Below are 22331 nucleotides of genomic sequence, written 5' to 3' on the forward strand. Positions count from 1 at the left end.
CTGTGATACAGCTCCGTCAGGATGGATGCTTCCCTGACATATTTTCCTGCCTCTGAGGGCACAGAGCAAATGCATTGTGATGGATATATCCTGACTGCTATTGAGAGCACAGAACTAAATTACATCTTACAAAAGTTGTATTTTTTTCCCATTTGCAAGTAGCTCAATTCTTTGCACACAAACACAGAACAAGAGGATAGCATAGCAAAGAAGACAGAGGTCGGTAGGCTTTTTTACCCTGTTTCTGAGCACATCTAGATGCCATGAGAGTGAGAAATCCTCTACTACTGCTCTATATGCAAATAGTACCTCTATTGTTAATCTCTCTTTGGTGAACAGACTGCCTCATTTACCAGAGACCTTAATAAAAAGCTGTGATTGTGTCAAGAGAAAGCTATCCAATGGCATCTCCTATGAAATATTAAGTTGAGCATTACCAGGCCTTCAATGCTTCATTTGCATCAGAGAAATCTCATTCACCTCTTTTATTCCTAATGCACTTCAACACTCCAGTGCTTAGGTTTCCATCATGTCAGTGGTCTGTGGTGGGAATCTGCATGATTTCTGTCCTGAAACAAGCCTGCAGGTCGTCCCTAGATTTTCACCCTAGGATGAGTTTTCAGCTTCTCTCCAGGCCCATCACAGCTTTGGTGCTGGAGGTGCTGGTGCCTGTTCCTATACTGCAATGCACAGGTGCAGGATTGCTGTTTATGTAGTGGTAGGCCCATTTTTAAGCTGGATGCTCATTTCTTTTGGCTCGTGGAGAATTTAAAGACATCAATTCTGCAATAATAAAGGCTCACTGCCACATTTCCTTCCCTGGCTGACCCTATGAAATGTCACGCTGTTGCCCAGGTGATCAGCTGCCTTGCACACCTTGAAAATTTCTATCAATTACTGCCTGCTGGTCCTGTCCAATTATGTCACAGAGCACACAAGCAAGTTTTTAATTGTTTTACTTGCAGCATGGATTGGAAAACTCACTTCCTTTTTGAAATCTTGAACTGAGTTACATACTGTAAAGTTTTGTCTGCATAACAAGGTGATAAAGCAAGTCAACAGTCCTGCTGGGAGAATGTGGGGAGCTGCTTTAATACCGTATTTGGATCTTACTTTAAGGTTGCCCCTGCTCTGAGCTCCAGAGCCCTCTCCTATTCCACATTATTCAATAAATAAACACCTACAAAACCAGTGCTTGCAGCAGCATTCACATAAATTATCTTTCGATTGATCAACCATGGACTGCACTCTACAGAACCCATTTTAGTTACAAATTGAACAGAAGAAGGAAATGTAGTGGTAACCATGGGTAGCAAATGGGGACTTGGCACCTAACTGACCAGTTTTTATTTTTCACAGAGAGAGATATACTGCTGCCCCTCCTTCTGTTTTCCTTATTGTGGAACACAGCAGCTCCAAGTAAGTGCTTTCCTGGTTGGGGGGTGTTTACTTCCGTTCAGCTGTACCAGAGGAGAGCAGTGATCCACTGGTGAGGGGCAGCTGGCTTTAGCATAGCATTCCCATTACAGGGACACCAAGGGTGCACAGAAGAACTGCTGAAGACTGTGCTGGAGCCAACACAATAGCATTCTCCTTAGCACCAGCTCAGCTGCTGCTCCAAGAGAACATGGGGGTCCTGGCAGGTGTAGGGTTATATGTAGCACCAGGTGCCTCTTCCCAGGTAATACTGGGGAGGTTGAAGTCTGGCTGAGGTGCAGGCCTCAAGTACAGAGCTGCAGGTGCAGAAGCTATGGCAGAAGGCAGCACACCACATAGCACCAGGGAGGACGAGCAGGAAGGCAAGGAGGTGCCTGTGCAGGTAAGTGCTGGAGCCCTCTGCAGCAGTGATAGGTGCAGGACTCTGGCTGAGTGAACAGCACCTTGGTTCAGGCATCACCGCCAGGCAGCCCTACGGTGCACACCCAGAGAACTGTGCCAGGCCATTGACTTCTCAGGAACCAAGCAGCCCAGACCACAACTTATCAGGACCTAACAGAACCATCCTGAGCAGGACTAGCCAAAACTAAAACTGCTGTGGTTGTACTCCTGTGCCAAGGCAGGCTAACTACAAATCAACCACGTTACACTATAGAGATCTGTAGCCCCACCCTGAGGCCCTTGAGCACTCCTGTACAGCAGTGGGCTGCAGTTGTTTAATTATGTTACTATTTAATTATCATTCAATAATTGTCTAATTATAATTTTATAATGATTTAATCATCAACAAACCGTTTTAACTCCACAGTGATGTCTTATTTTAAGGATTTATATGCCGCAGCTGCTTATAAGGTGGGACAGCTAAAAGGCTATACTGCACTCTGTGGTACATTTGGACTCGCAAAGTGGGAAAGTTGAGACTCCCAAGGTGGAATGTTGGGAGCTTGTGACTCCTGGCGACAGGAGAATGACTCCTTTTGGTCATCTAGGTATGAACTGAAGGCACTCAGGTGCAATACTCTGAAAAGAGATAAACAGAAATAAGTTTGGTTGGGAAAGACATCTGAGCCCCTCATGAGGACAGAGCAAGTCATGATGGCTGGAGACTTTACTTTTGCTGACCTCTCTGTCTCAGAACATTTGTTGCTTGCCAGGGCATTTGATCTGGGGTGCTTTTGTCAAGCCCTCAGACCATGAGCTCCTGTCATCCACATGGGCACCAGGGACACAGCCAAAGGAGAATCTCATGCGTAAGCACATCACTCTGGAGTCTACCATATGTGGTATTTCTTCACATTCTTGCTGGTGAAGGAGTAGATCTATCCTATAGGCCAACAGGTTCTGTGAGGCATAGAAATAAATAATGCTATATATTTATACATATACACATATATTTAAAAATGGTGGTTTATGTATTGGGTTTCTGATACATTAGTAGAGTGTAGAATCAGAAATTGCAATGTGGTTTTGACCACAAGACCTGGACATTTTATTTTCAGAGTGCACCACTCTTACCAAACCTTAACAGCAATCTGTTTATATGTGGGTGTTTCTGAGTATTTTGCATTTCAGAATGCATTAAGCTACTCTATCCATAAGAATTGCTTTCATGTTCCCTAGGTCCAGAGACAAAACATGACTAAAGAAGTTAAACCAGCGATCCCTTAAAATAAATAAATAAATAATCAAACTAGCTGGTTTTTTGGTTGATTGGTTGATGTTTTTCTCCCAGAGAAGTGATTCATTAACTCTGAGCAAATCCCTATGTACTCTGTCAGGAAGTTATGTGTTCTAAACTTAAGAGCTGGAAATAAGTTATTAAATATTAAAACCAGTGTATCTGAAGCAAAAATAACTTGGCCTGCCACATCATCATATTTGCTAGCTGGCTGGGTCTAAAATTTCAACCTCTTGACTTTGGTATGTTGTTACACAGTTTTCTTTACTTTCAGTTCTGATATGACTTTTTTACTTTCAGTTCTTATTATTTATTAAGTCTCAGTTTTGTTAGCAGAACTAGAGAAACTCCCAAGATAGTAAGGAGTGTAAATGCTAAAATTAAATATGAGTTCTGCAGTTAGTTCTGCTTGTGATAAATGTATCTACCTTTTCATTAAATACTTACTACTGCTGACATAATGATTTTGGTGAAATAAAGGTATACTACTTGATGGGATCTCTGTAGGGTTTTTTTTCCCACAAGAGATGGATTAATTGGAACTGAAGGATTTTCTTCTCTTTTGAGTCTCTGTACCTATGTGAAAAGAGTGCATATATATGATATATAAACATTAATATGTAATTTTGTTTAGATTATGCAGTCTAATGTGTTCCTTATTATAACCTTTACTTGAAAAGGTATAGTCTCTTAATCTGGGTAAATAAGGAATCAATTAAAAAGTTGAAAGACATATCTTACTGCATAAGTTGGAACTGACCCAGAACTTTGTTTGCTTTCCATAGCAGGGCTTTTGCTTCTCTTACTCTGGGGCAGTAGGTGCTTTTAATTAACAAGTTAGCACTTGATTCTATTGTGATTAGAACAGTTGTTTTAAAGGCTTTTTCCTTTTCTACAACTGTAGAAAAAATACTAGTTATATGCTAGGTACTTACCTTTTAAAATTTTTTTTGTAGTGTGGGTATAAGAAATACAAATTTCTCTTTTTTTTTTCCATTGGAAGACAAAGAGTGCACCAACATGATTGAATACTTTTGTTGTCTCTTCAGCTGTGAGATTTTTGGGAAAAAAAAGAAAGGTATCCTATTTAAATGAATGTTAGGATTTACTTTTGATTCAGATATCACCAACTTGGAGAGGTGAAAAAACTGCAAATTGGATACCTCTCATCCTTAGGAAGGTGATACCTCATGAGCCACTTCCTTTCATGAGCCAAAACAGCATTATCCTTCAATTTCCAAATATTGATGTGCTGGTTTAAACCAAATGAAATCAACTCCCCTGTAGCTCTTCTTCCCTGCTGGTTGCAAACAGGAAGGCTCATTCAAAGCAGCTACTATATTTTAAATTCTTGGTTCTTAGAAGCCACAATTTATTTTAAACTTTCCTTTTCAACTTCCACATATGGCTTGTGTCATTCCTCTCTTCCAATTCCTTGTGGCAATGAAGGGAATTCAGAAAACAAAAGTCAACAATATAGAAGATTCCAGTCATCTGGAAAGGCTTTTGTTTATGGCCATATGGGATAGGTGGATTGGATTTCAGACTTTCCCACTTCACCAACATGTAAAGAACACATTTTATAGAAACAGAAATTTAGCAAGATTATCTGGCACTTGGGAAGCTAGTGACTCCTACTCCTGCCATGTGAGTAGATGGATTAAATTTTTTGTAGCTCTCAGAGAAACCAGGAAATGGGAAGGCAGGACAGGCCACTAAAAAACAGCACAGCTTCATCTGCTTTTCACCTACTACTTCCCTATTTATACAATCTTATAAAATCCTCTCTGGATCTCACCTGGATCTGACATAATTATTTATTTTCAGGTTTCTTGAAGCTTGCTTACAAATAAATTGCTTAATAAAAGAATTGAATGGCTGGATTTCATCATACCAAGTGTCCAGAGAGCTCTGGTATAATTAACTGTATTCCTTAAAGGATAAAAACATGATGTGATATTGACACCATGTCAAACTTATTTAATCTTGTACAAAAATTTGGGATAATGTACCAGAACCTTAATTTCTCAGTTGTATCAAAGGCTTTCTATCTGTCACAGTATGTTTTCTCCTTAGATATAAAGAGTACAAGAAGATTACAAAAGGTTCAGAAGATCCAAGGTGCAAAGCTTGCTCCATTTACTGGATACACCTCTGCCAAGCCAACAAACTTGTAAAAATTACAATTTTCCTGTACTGCCGGCCCTGGAGTTGCATAACTTGAGTTTAATGAGGTTATAGAATCCAAAGTGCCACAAAATGTTTATCAGGATATAAAAAGAAGTAAATTTTCTTTTCAGAGTCCTTGTATTTTTTCCTAATCTTGTCTTGCTAATCTTGTCAAAAGAAAGACAATGGATGCTGAAAGAATTTTGTTTGTTTTCATCTGTGAGGCACTTCTTTATTAAAAAAAAATGAAGGTATATCCAAGAAGTGGTAGTTTTATCCTGTTTGTTTCATCTTTCACTTACCAGTCTGTCAAGCAACAACTCCTGGATGAGGAAAAAAATGCTTCTAATGAGTTATCACATTTGTGAATGTGACAGCTCCAGTAAAAATTGTTTACCTCACTTTTTGCTACTGTCTAGGGAAGCAGGTGTGCTACACACATGAAATGGAAAGCATGGCTCACCTTCAACTGCTGCCATATTCCGTGGCTGCTGGGAGCAGATGTTTTGGCAGAGTTGGCTGAAGACAACCATTGGATGGTTTAGGCTGTTTTGATTGCTCATACAGGTAGCTCAAAGATGGGAAGTTAAAGCACAAAAAGTTTAGTTCTTGCCCCTGTGTTACAGCTTATAAATATGTATCTGAAGAGTCAGTTTTTTAAAAATAGCTAAAATCTCACACTTCATTTATATCTCAACAATAAAAACTAGCATTCTACAGTCTTCTGTCAAAGAAACCCTGTAACTACCTGCCCTGGTAAGTGATTCAGTAATGTGTGTAATTATTTGTTAACTGAATTCATTTTCATCTTTAAAAAAAAGACTTACTGATTACTTCCTCAGGCGTTTGAAACAGTCAGATTCTGATACAATTATAAAGGTAGTTTCCCAGACTGTAGGAAAGACTTGAAACATGAGTTTCAACTTTCCAAATCTTGGGCCTCTGACTCTTAAGAGAGGAAGAACTATTAGATCAATACAAAAGAAACACATTTCAAGAGGGAAGGCTATGTTGAAAAGAAAGCCAAGACAGGTCAATGGAACTTCACTTAACCTGCTCCTCTGCTTGACTGCCTTTAGGGTAAAGAGGTTTCTCCTCATATCCAGCCTGAACACCTAGTTTGAAGTTCTGCTCTTTGTCTCTTGTCCTCACAGTGTGCACTCCTGTAAAGTACCTTGGTCCATCCCTTTTAACACCTCTGTGTCAGTACTATGGGGGTGCTGTGAGATCTCTTGGAAACTGTCTCTTCTTCAGGCAGGGTAAGTCCTGCTCCCTCAGCCTTCTCAGCACAGGATAAATGCACAAACCCCTAACCACCCTTGTGGTTCTCCACTGAATTTTTTCCAGCAGTTTATCATGCATTTTCTTTATGGAGGTCAAAACTGAATGCAATAGTCTAATATTGTAGTGCTGGGGATACAGTAATAATCCCTTCTCTCAGCTGACTAGCTGTGCTTCTGGACAGCACAGGACGCTGTTGATCCTGGTTGTTGCCGGTGTGCACAGCTGTCTCATTGAAAACCAAGACACTCAGGAGCTTTTCTACCCTGCTGCTGGTCTGCTCATTTGGAGGTCAAAGAAGGTGTGTCCCCTGATAGACAATGCTGGTAACAATGATTGAGGGGAAAGCTGAGGTACTCAACAATGTCCTTTGCTGCAGTCTCCAATGGTAACCCCTCTTCCCACATCTCTTGAGTGGCTGAACAGCAGGATCCAGATTGGGGAAGCAAAGTGTCTCCCACTCTAAATAAAGATGAGGTTCATGACCACCTGAAGAACCTGAACATACTTAAAGTCTACAGGAGCCAGTGAGATGCATCCTAGAGTCCTGAGGGAAGCAGCTGATGTAAGTGCCAATCCATTCTCCATGACATTTGAAAGGTTGTGGCTGTCAGATGAAGTCTCAGGTGATGACTGAGAAAGGGAACACACTGTACCCATCTTTAAGAAGTGTGGAAAGGAGGATCCCTGGAACAACTGATCTATAGGCGTCACTTCTGTGCCTGGGAAGATCATGGAACAGATGCTGCTAGAGCTACACTAAGGCACACAGAAGATAGGGATATGATTTGGGACAGCCAGCATGGCTTTACCAAGGGCAAATCCTGCCTGACCAAGCTGCAGGGTTGTCACAGAAGAGCCGCCCTCCCATGGACCAAGTGCACCATGTCATCTGCTTCCAATGGCAAACCTGGGAAGTCTCCTTGAGAGACTCCTTCTCTCTAGCTCAGGGTGAGCAAAATGTTCACACACCGACCCCCCCCACCCCACCCCCAAGAGCCTTTGCAACCCTATGTTAATTTCTTGCCTGTCATTGGTTTGTTCCCTTAGTTCTGGTTTTTCCCTTCCCCAGTTAGTGAATTTTGGACCCTCTTCCCCATTGGCTGTTTTACCAATTCCTTCCCTTACTGGTCCCAGTTGCTAACCCTACCTACCCTGAACCCTATATAACCCCACACTTTGAGACCCTCTTGCCTTCAGTCGCCAGTTCCTGCCTAATAAAGGATCTCTAGACAGGATGCCTGCCTCTCTGCCTCTGTTCCTGCATCGCCCAAAGAAGAGGTGCCGGAGCCAGCTGCTCTAAGCACCATCCATAGAGAGCTGAAATCACAGGCATGACTGTGCCCCCTGGAAACCCGAAACATCCAGCTCTGGATAGTCTCCCCGGGGAAGGTCATGGCACCCAAGAGGGCTCGTGGGCTGTGACATAGGCCTTCTGTGATGGAGTGACTCCACTAGTGGACAAGGGAAGGGCTGTAGGTGTCATTTATCAGGACTTTGACATGGTCCTCCACAACATCCTTCTCTCTAAATTTGAACCAGATGGATTTGATGGGTGAACTGTTACATGGATAAGAAATTGGTGGCATCCAGAGGGTGGTGGTCAACTGCTTAGAGCTCCAATGGACATCAGTGGCCAGTGGTATCCCACAGGGGTCTGTATTGGGACCAGCTATTTCATAGAGGAAGTGCACTCTTATCAAATTTGCAGATGACACCAAACCAAGTGGTGAAGTTAACATTCCTGAAGGACAGGATGCCAACCAGAAGCACCTGCACAAGCTTGAGAAAGGGCCCATGGAAATGTCACGAGGTTTAACAGGGCCAAGTGCCAGGTGCTGCCCCTGGGTCAGGACAAACCCAGCACCAGCACAGGCTGGGGCTGTGCAGATGGAGAGCAGCCCTGTGAGAAGGATTTAGGGGTGCTGGGGGATGAGGCTGGACATGACCCAGCCATGGGCACTCACCAGAAAGCCAAAGGTGTCCTGGCTGCATCCAAAGCAGCGTGGGCAGCAGGGGAGGGAGGGGATTCTGCCCCTCTGCTCTGCTCTGGGGAGACCCTGCCTGGAACCCTGCATCCAGCCCTGGGGTCCCACCACAGGAAGGGCATGGACCTGCTCCAGACGAGGGAACCAAGATTGTTAGAGGGAGGGGAGCATCTCTCCCATAAGGAAAAGCGGAGAGAAATTGGTTTGTTCAGCCTGAAGAAGAGAAGGCACCTAATTGTAGCCTTCCAGTAGCAGAGGGGAGCTTACAAGAGAAGTCCCTCTGTATGGACTTTAGGAATAAAGGTGTGTATTGGCAGAACAAGAAGGAAGTGGCTTCAAACTGAAAGAGAGTAGGTTTGGATTGGATATTATGAAAAAATTCTACTATTTGAGGGTGATGAGGCACTTGAAAACATCACCCAGAGATGCTGGGGATGCCCAGCCCTAGATGTGTTCATAGTCAAGCTGGATGGGACCTTGAGCAAATTGGTCTAATGAACTGTGTCCCTGCATCCAGCAGAAGAGTTAGTGATTTTTAATGTTCTCACCCAAATCAACCCTTTGATTCTATGATATGAATAATTTCTCCAGTCTGTTCAGGCCCCTGTAGATGGCAGGGTAATGACTGTTCCCTCAGCTTGGTGTCATGTGCAAACTTGACATCACTTGACAATACTGCTCTCTGTCACCTTCTCATGATCTTGATCTTGATAAGCATGCCCAGTGCCCAGGTCCCAGGAGAGACCCCTGTAATACTCCTCCCATTATGGGCCTCCAGGCAGAGTTCAAGTATGACCCATTAACTCCTACCTGCTGAGCTCAACCATCCAACCAGTTTTTTACCCATCTAGTTGTCCACCCATGCAGAACCATAACGTTCTACTTTGGATACAAGAATATTGTGGAAGACAAAGTCATAAACCTTCCTGAAGTCAAGGTTATACTAGCGTCTCCTCCTACACAGATCTACATATTTGTCATGGAAAGCAGTCAAGTAGGGCAGGCACCACTGACCACTGTCAAATCCAGTATTGCCTGTTCCTCCCTGTCTTCTTCCCCATGAGCCCAGAAATGTGTTCCAAGAGTGCTGTGATTTTTAGGAGAACTAAAGCAAGGCTGCGTTTGTGAAAGATGGGACTTATCACTGGTTGATTCATTGTCTTCAGCAGACACACATCTTCAAACAAAGGGGCCTCACACTGCTCCCCTCTTCCCTATCCTCCTGTACATCTGGGGCTTCATGCAGCTCTGGAGTATCTTAGATATGTTTTTTGAATCATGCTTGTAGAAGCAATTAGAACTATTTCAAAGCTTATGTATGCAACTACTCACTCCTTTTCCCACCATAAAAAGTCATGTTAGGCTTTCTTCGGTCTCTTAATTATTTCTACCGTTTCTCCTTGAGAAGGTCAAATCCTTCTGATCATAACTGCTTCATATTCACAACACAGAAAGGAGACATAAAGTAAGAGCAGTAGAAACTAGAAGATGCTAAGAGTAGTAGAAACAAGAAGACGCTAAGAAATTTTAGAATTTTACTGTTGGTCTACAGGATGAGGAATTAATACACAAGAGGTTTATTAAACCAGCTTATTACACTCTTCACCAAAATACAGATAAATCAGAGCCAGGAATGATAATTTTAACTACCCTTTCTTGTTTCTCATTGCTTAATGGAGGTACCTGCATTTTGTTTTGAACAGCTCAGTGGAGATTCTCAGTACAAAGCTGAGATCAAGGCCCCAGTCAGGCAAGTTGAGATGCAGACAGCATACATTTAAATACACAAAATCCAAAGTAACAGCCTCCTTTCTTGTCCCATCCTACTCCATCCATATTACTTTACCCAGTAAGTCAAAGAAACAGAGACTAGCAACATAGAAACATCCAGGTGTGTAAACATTTTCCAACCTAGCAACAAGAAGGTTAAGTGAACAAAACACAACCCCCCCTGTGTTATGGAGGAGGGAGACTTAGTGGAACCTCTTATCTTTTCTCATGAAGTCAGAGATGTGGAGTGTAGAAGTCAAAAACCTATGGTAAGTAATTTTCTTCTGCCCATGCAGAATGCGATGCATTGGCACAAAACTTCTTGAGGTGGAGCTTTGTGTGCTCTAAAATGGTATGAAGATAGGATAGCAAAACCTTCCAGATTAATGTCATGACAAGAAACTGGAGGTCTGACCTCTGAGTCCAGAGAAGGGCAACGAAGATGGCGAAGGGGCTGGAGCACAAATCTTACAAGGGGCAGCCGAGGGAGCTGTTCAGCCGGAGAAAAGGAGGCACAGGGGTGACCTTATCACTCTCTAAACGCCCTCAGAGGGGCTTGTAGCCAGGTGGGGGTCGGTCTCTTCTCTGAGGAAGCTAGAGACAGGAGAGCGAACATATTCTCCAGCTGCGCCAGGGGAGGCTCAGGACGGACGCTAGCAGCAGATTTTCCGCGTGTTGCGGCGCCGGGCCGGGCCGGGCCGTCCGGGCGCGCTGAGGGGCAGGCCGCGCGCGGCGCCGAGGGCGCGGCCGGCAGGGGGCAGCGCGCGCCGCCCGCCCGCGCTGCCGCGGCCCCGCCCCCGCCCGCCCCCGCCGCCGCCCCGGGGCGGAAGCGCGCGCCAGCCAGCGGCGGCCGGCGCGGAGCGGGCGCCCGGCGGGAATGGCGGACGGGGCGCGCTCGCTGCGCGGCGGCGGCGGCGGCGGCGGCGGCGGCGGCGGCGGCGGCGGCGGCGGCAGCAGCCCGGCCTCCAGCCCGGTGCTGGGCGGGCGGGGCCGCGCCGCGGCGGGGGGCAGCAGCCCGCCGGGCCACGCGTTCCGCAGGGTGACCCTGACCAAGCCCACCTTCTGCCACTACTGCACCGACTTCATCTGGGGGCTGGCCGGCTACCAGTGCGAGGGTAAGGGGCTGCCGGGGCGGCGGGCGTGCGGGACCTGCCGGGGACGCCTCTGGGGCGGGGGGAGTGCGGGGGGGTGAGGGAAAATTGCCTAAACCCACTGCCGATAAAAACTCTGTTCATGATTAGTATCAACAAACTATAGTACTAAAATCTGATTTTAAAATCTAATGCAAAATCGCAATACTGAAACACAGTTCTGAAATACAGTAATAAAAATAGCGCATTCCATCACAAAAAGAAGTATCTAATGGTAGTAATCAAAATTTTGGTAATAGTAAGTCTAATAACAACAGTCCTAAATTGCAAAAATAGAGTCTGAAAACAACAGTAGTGTTGAAAATTCTGCCCCTATTAAAAATTATAGGAATAAATTCTAATAATAACAATAATTCCTAACAAAAAACAGGTAAAATCGGAGCTGTGTCACTGCTCACTCCTGTGTGGTGACACCAGTGTGTGCTGTGATCCAGCGGTGCCCCAGCCCGTCCTGGGGCAGACACACTGTGAGCCACCAAGCGCCCCAGCAGCTCAAAGTGGATCCATCCCAAGGGCACCCTTACCTGCTGAAATGCCTGATCCCGTGGAGAACCTGAGACCTGGGTGGAGTTTGAACCTTTTAAACCTTGGCTCATGCCAGGAAGGGGAAAAGAAATTGCTAGGTTTCCTTGCTGGCCTACGCAGCAGCTGAGGTTCTCGGAAAGAACAAAAATTATAATTTGTTCTGATGCAGCAAAGTCCAGTGGTATCATAGCAAAAAGAGTGGATCTCTGTGTCCCTCTTTAAACGAAAACAAACACACCACTGCCAACAACAAAAAAACCCAAACGAAACAGCACAAAACGTGATGTCTTCATGAGCATATGCAGTCCAGCTGGCTTGGGTTGCAGCTCCCAGGCCAGGTCCAAAGAGTCAGGTTGTACAAGAGCCTCATTGTTTGGGTGAGTGTCTAACAGGGCTGTAGGTGCAGAACAAGTACCCTGCAGTTCTTGGAATAGGTCCTGCCTTTTGTCATTGCCAGGGGTAAAGAGAGTGCAGGACTGTTAGGTGGAAGCTACATTCCTGGATGGTGCAAAGCAAGTCTTGCAAGGATGGTTTTATATCTGCTTAAAAGTTTTCTGAGAGAACTGTTGTGTCGGTGTAGCATAAGGTCACTGCTTATCCTAATAAGCGAAAAAGCCCCAAACTCACATGATAATTTCTTTCATTGTGAAAATGCACAAAGCCAGTCTTCTATGGTCTCTTTTAACACTGACTTAAAAAACAGCAAATTTTTTGAGTCATAAAAATGAGCATTCAGGAGCCAGTTTGCCAGTTAAAGATCTGAATAATTTTGGTAATGCTAACAGGTAATGCCAGCAAAACATGAAAGGGCCAAAATGTCTCTCTTTTTTTTTTTTTCTTTTTTTTCTTTTTTTTCTTTTTTTTCTTTTTTTTCTTTTTTTTCTTTTTTTTCTTTTTTTTCTTTTTTTTCTTTTTTTTCTTTTTTTCTTTTTTCCCCTCATGTATAACATACTTAAAGGTTGTGTATTGCTGCAAATTGCACTTAGGATTTTTTCTTAGTTTTCCACTGCAGTTGATGTTCTGGAACTGTTCTTCCCCTTTGGCTTTTCCATCAGAATTCTGGATAAGCATCCTTAGCACCACTGTCTAATGACCATAGGCTGATAAGGCACTTCAAACTGCATGGTTAAAATATCCCTTTTAAAACTACATCTGAAAACTCCACCCCAAACAAATCATATCTGTGAGGGGGAATACAAGAAGGAGGAAATGCTCTCAGTTTTCATTACCTCTAACATTCTCTATTCGGTGTCAGAAAACCCTGTAATGGCACCTGGAACATCAGTGTCTCCTCTGAGTGAAGAATAAGAATTGACTTTCTGTTTGCTTGTTTGGTTTTGTTTGTTTTTTGTTCTTTCCTCTGTTTTCAACCAGCTATGCTTAGAGTCATGTTTGTCTTTCCAACAACTTACTGCTAAACAACAAATCCCAAAACCACCTGATGGTCATTTGCTCATGTGTCTGCTGTTGTCAAGTTCCAAGTTATTTAATAAATGCTAATATGATTTCTTAAACTGTATTTTAAGTAAGTTCTATTTAATAGTTACCTCCTTGTCATATTTACCTTAACTAGTGGAGTTTGATCATTGCACTTTAGAAAGTGATAGAAGGCATGCCAGGCTGTTAAAACAAAAAAGTAACCCATCCAGCGATTAGAGAAGGAAACGTTTGCTGTGGGCTTGAAAAACATAGTAGATAATTGCTACCTCCTTATTTTTTCCTCGGCAGAGAGTCTAGGTTTGCAGGTGTAATTGCAGCTGTCTTTGGACTCTGCTTGATAAACCACCTACAGGCTTCAACATGAAGCCATCGAGGTGCCTTTTTCTAAGTGGATTTGCAGTGGTTGCTCTTCCAGATCTGTAAGTTCAGATGTTCAGTCTCCTGATGCTGTTTGTGTTGATGTTCCCTGAAGCTGGTTATTACCAAAACCAAAAAAGGTTTCCAATGTTTGAAAGGAACCGAGCATGCCCATGGTGTAACTCTGCCAGTTATTGAAAGGAAAGATAAAAAAAAGAAACAAACCAAAAACACCCACCTCTCATCTGTCATTAGTTTGAGTAGTTGTATGGCCTAAATGACCTGGATTTATGTTTTAATTGTGATTGACCTTTAGACCTTTGGAGAATGGCATCTTCTATGTGTGAATGATCAACTTTGTGGAGTTTTTCTATAAACTTACCAACTACTCAGTAGACCAGCACGTGTCCATGTGATTTACATAGCTGTGAAGCAAAAATACAAGAAATAGAATGAATTCTCAAAACATTTCTGGGATCAGAGGCCAAGACAGTCCTTAAGTTTTCCTCTGTGAATTCCAAAAAAATACATGGAAGAGGGGTGCTCTGATGCTCTCTGTACAAGGCACAAAGTGTCCTTTATCTAATCTGACTGTTTAAAAATAAGATACTGTTTCCCGTTCCAGTTCAGGGCCAGATCACTGTCACCAGCACTTTGTATGGGATTGAAGGTACTCCAGGGGAGAATTGCAGCTCTCTTGCTTAGACTGGCAAGGTATTTTTACAAATGAAATTTTGTAGGGAATGCAGTAGTCTTCCTATGTGGAATAGGTGTCCAGTTGAGTCTAAAGATGTGACTGTATTAATTGTCTGTTTACATATTTATTGTAATATCAATCAGTCAGGCTTACGTCTGTGGTTTATTCACATGTCCTCCCTGCCCCAACGAATCTGTTTTCTGTAAACCTTTCATAAAGAACTGTTTTTCTTACCACTTTGCTACTTGTACCTGTGACTTCCGTTGATTAGTGTGTGTGTATGTGTAACAGAATAAGTGAAGCTTGAGTTGTAGCATGAAAAATGCTCTCTTATGTTGCTCTTGCTTTCCTAAGCATGATCATTTCAGGTTTGAGTGAGTTTAAACTTCTCAGGCTTAGCAAAGAAGAGACAGTGTAAATAACTGAGGTTTTGTGCATATGTGTATGCATCTTAATGAGAAATACTAGATATATGAATTCTGTATAAGAATAAAGAGCTCATACTGCTAGTTCACAGAAGGACCAATTTCTATAAGGTAGCTAGCAGATATTTTATACTGAAGTTTGAGATTCGTTTTAGCCACCAATAAAAACATTTCTTTTCACAGTGCTTTTATTTTACATAAAACACATCAAGAAAAAAATAATGTTGGAAGAATTGTGGATGAGTACATTTCAGCGGCTTCAAGTATTTCCAATTCTATAGAACTTTCTAATGTAACGTCAGTTTGGTTTGTTTTATCAAGGGATAGAATGTAGGGGATTTAAGTAATAAGCATGTTTGATTGCAAATTTACAACTGTTTAACCATTTTAGGTTTTTTATATCCATATGTTTCATTAGACTATTTATGGGAAGCTGCAGTTATGGACTTCTTGGTATGTGTTTGAGCAGATAGGGCACCTGTCTTGATATGAAGGCTCTAAGTCAAATAATGTTTTGGGAAACAGCGTCTTTGTTTTCTGTTTTTGTTTTTGGAGAAGAAGTTGAGAGGATTTGGGGGGAAGGGGGTTTAAATTACTTTTTTAAGCTTCTAAGCAGAACTTCCAAACTTATTCCAAGATGTATAAAGCTTTGTTTCTTTTAATCTGATTTAGATGTTGGCTGACAACACCACAGCTTTTCCAGAATAAAATGTAAACGGTGGATCTGAGTTATATTTATGCCATAAATCTCAGATTTGGCAAGACAGACAGAAAGCTGCTGTGATTTATATGGGCATGTCCCAGATAAGGACAAGCCATGTTGTTCCTTGTTGATTTAGGAGAGCCTGGAGATGTTCAGACAGCATTTGCAGCAGTCTTCAAATGCATATTTTGGACAAATTTTGTACGCAGTCTATTAAATTGAAAGGTACTTCTAAGAAAATAGAGTCAGATAGGGAATGTGAGTTAAAGCTGGGAATTTGTTGAAGAAAGTTGTTGAGATAGGGAAGTAGTAGGAGGGAATAAGGAGACAAAGGGCAATCTTCTTGGACTCTCATAGTTTCTAGTTCTGTTGTTGAGACGGACATGTGAAACATCCTTGACCCTACAGGTTTTATTCAGATCTGTTTTGAAGGAAGTGAGTGATATATGAGATTCCCCCAAGAGTCTTAATGCTTGCAGTTCAAAAGGAAAAACATATTCTTCCTTCTTGTGGTGAGCTTCGCTTGTTTTTTGTGCATTTTGAACTAAAAATAAAAGCTGCAAGAAGGTAAAACCACAATACAATTTTGCTTCTATCCTCCAATCAGTTTGTATTTTCAAGACTTTGGTGCCTTTATTCTTCAGTGGTTTTCTTGTCGGTGGTGGGCCCTTTCTGTGCAACAACAAGATTTTTGGTTCTGAGATATTTGAGTGAATAAGACTTTTCTGATTTAAAATTTAGATGGAGCAAACAAAGACCGTCAAGAAAGGAAAAAAAAAAACACCCCCCAAAAATTCCACAAAATAAAACCTTACACAGAAACTTGGCTCAGTTAAGCTGATATACATGTTGAGAAAAATGTTTGGAGCATTGACTGACATTTTGAAAAATGCAGTTTACTGATCTGAATTTGAAGGATAATCCATTTTGTACTGAAGAGAATTCATGCTTTTCTTTTCCCTGCCTCCTTCTGACAGTGCCTCAGACGAAAATATTGTTGTCACCATCAGTGATGCAGAAAAAAGGACAGGGTGCTTCGTGAGAATGCACACAGCTTTTGTAGCTGGAACCTATAGTTTGTGTTGATAGTATTAGCCCAGATTTTAGTCCAGAAACTCAATTAGATAGTACATAACTTATTGCAGAAAGTGCTAAAGCCTGTAATCCAATACAAAGCCTTGCACAGCACTTTCATATATCATCTGTGTTTCTGCCTCAGTCTGACTTGTTGAGCAGTGACAAAAGCACTAAGGAAGGTGCTCATCAACCCATCATGGTGTGAGTGGCTGCGGCTGGTGCTCTGCAGGTTCTCTTTCTAGATGGTAATTTATCAAATATACCTTAGACATAGTATGTTCAGGTGTTTCTCAGCCATCTTCAAGGGTAGTACCCTGGCCTCCTTTTAATCTTGCACAAAATTTTTCAGCCTTCCTGTGGTAAATTTCCCACATACCATAGTTCTTGCTGTCCTGTGCTAAGGATCTAAAAAAGATTTTTTTCTTTAATGCATTTGTGTGGGAGATAAATGCCTGACTATTTATTTATTTGGGGTAAACAGAAGACAGTAAACCCTAAGGCTTTCCTCATAAAGCCTTTAAACAGCATTTTGTTTAAAACTTGTGCAGAAGTGACCTCAGTACTTAATGGATAAAGAAGCACTTGTCTGTTCCAATTTTCGGTGATGTTTATGTGCATCTGCTGGGTGCTAATGCAGTTCCTGCTTCAAGTTTCCTTTCTTTTTGGAAATCAGTACATTTTGATAACACTTCCCCTTGCTCTGGAGGTGGCATGCGTTCCTTGTTTATAGATTTAGAAGTCTGTATGAATACGGTTTACATGCACATCTCTGTCTGGTTACTCAGTCCTCCTTCAGTTCAGTGCTCAGCAGTTTTTTCTGGTGGTGATACTAGTTGTATTTTAATGTTTCCCTGCCTGACAATGTTTGTTAATATCCTGAATTTTCCAAGTGAAATAACCCCATTAAACACTTTTCATTACAGCAGGGACCATGCTATGTTCAATAGCCATTAATTACCTAGTTGTAATTGTAACTCAAGATGGGGCCTCCTACCTTTACTGCCAGGGGAAATAGCATGCACGGTTTTTAGTTTTCATTCTCCTCTGGTCAGTTTGTAACAATTATTTCTGTTGATTTCACCCCCCATCACCACCCATACTTGGAATTACAAATCCAGAGATAAGAAGTTTTGCCTCTTTTTTTTTTTTTTTTTTTTTGGTGGGTTCCCTCTAGATGTGGTGCCTTTGCTTTTTTGATTACATGCAGTTTATAACTTGTCCATAATATTGCTTTGCTTCTTAGTGTTCCATAGAAAGCGGTTCTCTTCCTGATTTTGGGCCACCCTTCTCAGGTGGCAGCTCTGAATTTTCATTGAACCATGCTGTCCCTGGATGACCTTTACTTTTTGGTTATGTCATTACCTTCTTCCAGACGTGTTTCTAAGTCTGAATTTCATTAGGTCAAACTGACTTCCTTCTGGGCTACTTGTTGCTCAGTTAGATCCATCCTGAGCTGGCTCTTCAAAGTACCTTTGGTGAAACTGCTTTTGCAACACAGAAAACAGGTGACTAAGTTACTTGAATATGTTTAATTTGACTCAGCTCCAGTGAGGAAAGAGCAGATTGTGTGTATAGTGTGTACACCTTTCTAAAGGATTAAACAATACATGCTGATCAGCTCTTGTTCTTTTTCCATTTTCGCCCCCCTCCAGCCTGTTTATTTCATGGTAACTTTCAGTTTGCAAGAAGCCTGTTAGGAAACACTCTCAAGCAGAGAGTGAAACTTAACGTGTGTGTATCAGCGTGTGATAAGGAACATGTTGGAAGCACACTTCTTTTTTTTTCTAAGCCACCTCATTATTCTTCCTTATTGTTGCCTACTGTTGTCTCACTTGTGGAGGTTTGTTATTCAGCAGAGTACAGTCAACCTCTCATTTCACTTCCTGTTCTTATTTAGGTATTTTTATTTGCATGGCTATAGAAGAATGAAGGTGGAGGGGGATGTGTATTCATACATATATATTCACATGTGACTTTGTTGCTTTCTTTCCTGTTTAAAATTGAAAATCAGTGATTTATTTGGAAATATGTTTAGCATTATTAATGTGATGTGCTGGTATCACTCACCTGTTTGGCTTCTTTTTAAATGCCAGCTGTATGATGTAATTGTCATGGCACCTTACTATTGTAAAAATAATGTTGTTTAAGATCTAAAACAGCTAACAGAATAAACAGTGCTGTATTTGACCACAATTTAATCCATCCCTGGAGGTTCTACATACACAATACTGCTAGAGACATGAATATTTAGCTAAACAGATTTTCTGGTAAAAGGTTATTGAATTATTGAATAATTTGAATTTCAGGGGTTAAAATAGGACCATTGTGGTGTTCTGCAGGGTAGTATTAGGTTATAGTGGCTAGGACATCCAGTTTAAGTGCAAGAATGCATAGAAAAAAAAATCTCAGTTCCTCATTGCTTTTCTTTCTGCTTGGCAGATTGTGTCACTTTTTAGTGTCTTGGTTTGCCATGCTATAATTCAGGAAATAAGTCTTTCCTTTTTGTGCAACACTTTCTCTGCAGAATGTGAAAATAATAACTGGCACACCTTGTTAACCAGTGAACATAAGAAATAATCCACTAACCAGTTCCTTAAGTAGTTCAGGCAAAAATACTTCCTCAGTGCTGAGACCATTATGTGGTTGGGATCTTTGGCTAGGATAAACACAAGGAAATTGGTAAGATTCCTCTAAGCATAAAGATGACATGAGGGAAGGTTCTGAACATAAAGTGAAAAAACTGATCGTATTTGAGACTGTGGATACTTCCTTTCAGAATAAAAAAGGGTGAGATGACAGATTTCCTTCAGAATCTAGTTAGGATGGCCGAGTGAGCGTAAATCATCACACATACAAATTTGCATGGGAAACTGATTAGGACTAGCAATCCTGGAATGTATCTGCTATAAAAAGAATCCCTTAGAATTAAAACAAATGTGTGGGCTGAGTAACAACCTAGGAGAAACTGCTTTTTCACATTCAACCTCTTCACAAAACAGTATTGATAAAGAGTACTGGAAAAGCTGATTTAAAAAAATTTGGATATTCGCAAATATTCACATAATTTAAAGTTCTCAAGACACTTCTGCAAGTTGCCCAGAATTTGGGTGGATGCTGTTGGACGTCCCAGTGGCATAGCACAGTGCTGGAACAGGTGTGCATGTGAGGTGTGAGCAGAGTGTCTGCCCTCACTGCTGGAGTTGTCATTGGTAGTAATAGCTGCCTTCCAAAAAGCAGTCACAATGCCTTTGTCTTGTAAGGTGTTGAAAATGGTGCTTGCAATTGTGCTTGATGCTCCAACTCTCTGGATGCTGGGCAGACTTAATTCTGTAAACAGAAGATACTGAGTGAGAAACCAAACATGTGATCCCAGATGAGGAGATGTGAAAGAAGAGATATGACCTTAAACAAAAAGACTGCTGATTCAATTTCTGTGCAGAAATCAAGTACAGACTTACCTGTTCATATTTTCTCCTGCAAAGATGTTAACTAACAGCAGCTAGGACTATTAGGCCTTGGTTCCGAAATCCTTTTTTTAAAAATAGGCTAAAGTAGAAGTTTAAAATATTATAATGTTAAAAATACTCTTCAAAACAGCCAAATATCGTTGTGCCCATTTTGGTTTTGACCTCTGTTATTCTGTTCCTATTATATTCTCTTTGCTCCAGAATAGCTCATGTTTGGCAAATGCCTAGAGATTTCTGGACACTATTGTGTTTTTCATTCAAGCATGTTTTCTTCAGCTGAACCAAATAGATTACTCAAAAGCAAATCCATAAGATAATGGATTACATTTCTTTGGTTTTGCTTTCTCACTTTTACTTTTCCTCAGTGTAACTTTTTTCTTAAATATGCTGTCCTGGGAAACTTCAAGAACCTTTCTGTATTTGTTGATAAAACCTTTCAGTATGTGTTGATAATTCATGTGCATAAATTAATAGCTGATTATGCTACATAGTAAATTAAGATCAAGTGCTACAAGAACTTTGATCAATTGAAAAGATGACACCAAACAACACTAAACTGAGATGAATATATGAGCCTTGGTATCATTTGGTCCCTCTTTGGGAAAGATTTATAGCTTCTCAGGGATAGATTTTGAATTTTATTATTTATGAACAGAGTAATTTTATCTTGGAAGTTCTGGTGTATTTGCCAATGGTATATATAACTTGTACTGCAGGCTTCTGATGTCCAGATAGATGGAGATCTATCTCATCTTCTATGAATTTTGTATGATCTTAGACTATTGCTTTAATTCAGGATAAATATAGTCTTTGATATCATCAATGACTCAAGCCTAAGTGGTGGAACTAAAATCCTCACATTTTCTTAAAACGAATCTTTCTAAAATTCTTGAAGTGAATAAAATTAAGAATCAGGATTTAAAAAAAACCCACAGAGATCAGCACTTTCACTCTGCTTTTTGGAAACAGTGCCTTGTGAGTGTTTTGTTTTCCAGATTTACCACTGTGTGAATCATTTGCCTTTAGTTTCCTGACCATGTCAATAGCTTTGTAGTAACCACACCGGAGAAAATACTGAATGTACTCACCCAGTTGGCACAGGATTCTGTTTCTTTGCTTTCTGCACTTTTCCCCCTCTATTCTTTCCAGGTCTGAGGTTTTTTTCACTTAAATCCTATAGTTTTATACACTTCTGAGTATGATGCAACTTGGAAATGAAGCCCTGTAGGAATGACAAGTAAAGATTGCCACGGGAGTTCTGGGGTATCTTGATTTTTTCCTTTGTTTTAAGTTGCTAGGAAATGTTGAGATGCCTTAGATAATCCAGAAATTACCCAAATTAAAAGTGGAAGAAAATTTATTATGGGGTTATGTAGATTATAATGAGACCTATGTTTTAATTGTATCCAACTTTTCTTGAAAAATTGTAACTTTGCTGTGGAGGTAGGTAGGTGTTTCCATAGTTAAGCTTAGCGGTGATTTTTCTTCTAGTATCTTCAGGATTTTTTATTATATTTTATGTTCTGTGTTCAGTTTTTAAGAGGCAGAACAGGGATTGCAAACCTCCTGAGTGCTGGTTATATCACTGAGTGGAAAAGACTGGGTTTATATGAAATGCTGCCGGGCTCTCCTTTGTCCAATCAACATCTTATGTGTGTTTTGGAGGGAATTCTGAGTTTCCACCACTACTAAGAGCACAAAGCTAACTCACTGAGTCCCTGTATGCCTGAGATACATGTGGGGTTTACTCTGGTGTATCACTGGTGATATGCCCCGTAGGTGCAGAACTGGTGTGTATTACAGCTGGTGTGTAGCCTGTAATGTTGAGATTACAGTACAGTAATGTAGACTACAGTGTGTAGACTGTAAAGTCTTTGAGTACTGTGAGAGTGTCCAGGCAACTGTGTCAATATCACATTTTTCTGCCAAAATTCTGTCATAGCTTATGAAGTCCTACTGTGCATTAAGTTCAGCTAAGATCCACCCTGTTTATTTAAGTGTAACTTGAATTCTTCTTTTTCAGAGTTGGAGATGTGCTACTGTTATTTCCCTTTTACGTGTATGGAGGCATTTTGGCATAGGTGTGTCTAATGTAGCAGCAGCGTTAACAGGACTGTTTTTTCATAGGAGACATCTGTGTTATTGTTGAGGAGGATGACACTGACA

At 41.3% G+C, this 22331-nt stretch overlaps 1 protein-coding gene across 2 annotated transcripts in view; it reads left to right on the top strand.

Annotated features, from left to right (window-relative positions):
- The first annotated feature begins 10490 nt into the window (after nucleotides 1-10490).
- Nucleotides 10491-22331, top strand: part of DGKQ (diacylglycerol kinase theta) — a 94178-nt gene continuing 82337 nt past the window's right edge. The window contains exon 1 of one of the 2 annotated variants that reach the window (XM_063422767.1): nucleotides 10491-10592. Coding sequence is in view for 1 of the 2 variants with exons in the window: in XM_063422766.1 (XP_063278836.1) it covers nucleotides 11201-11438 (238 nt within the window). In the remaining variant the exon portion in view is untranslated. Of the gene's footprint in view, nucleotides 10593-11191; nucleotides 11439-22331 lie in introns of those variants that run through there. The other variant, XM_063422766.1, reaches the window with a different exon arrangement.

This window comes from Prinia subflava, chromosome Z (genome assembly GCF_021018805.1).
Source record: "Prinia subflava isolate CZ2003 ecotype Zambia chromosome Z, Cam_Psub_1.2, whole genome shotgun sequence".
Lineage (NCBI taxonomy): Eukaryota > Metazoa > Chordata > Aves > Passeriformes > Cisticolidae > Prinia > Prinia subflava.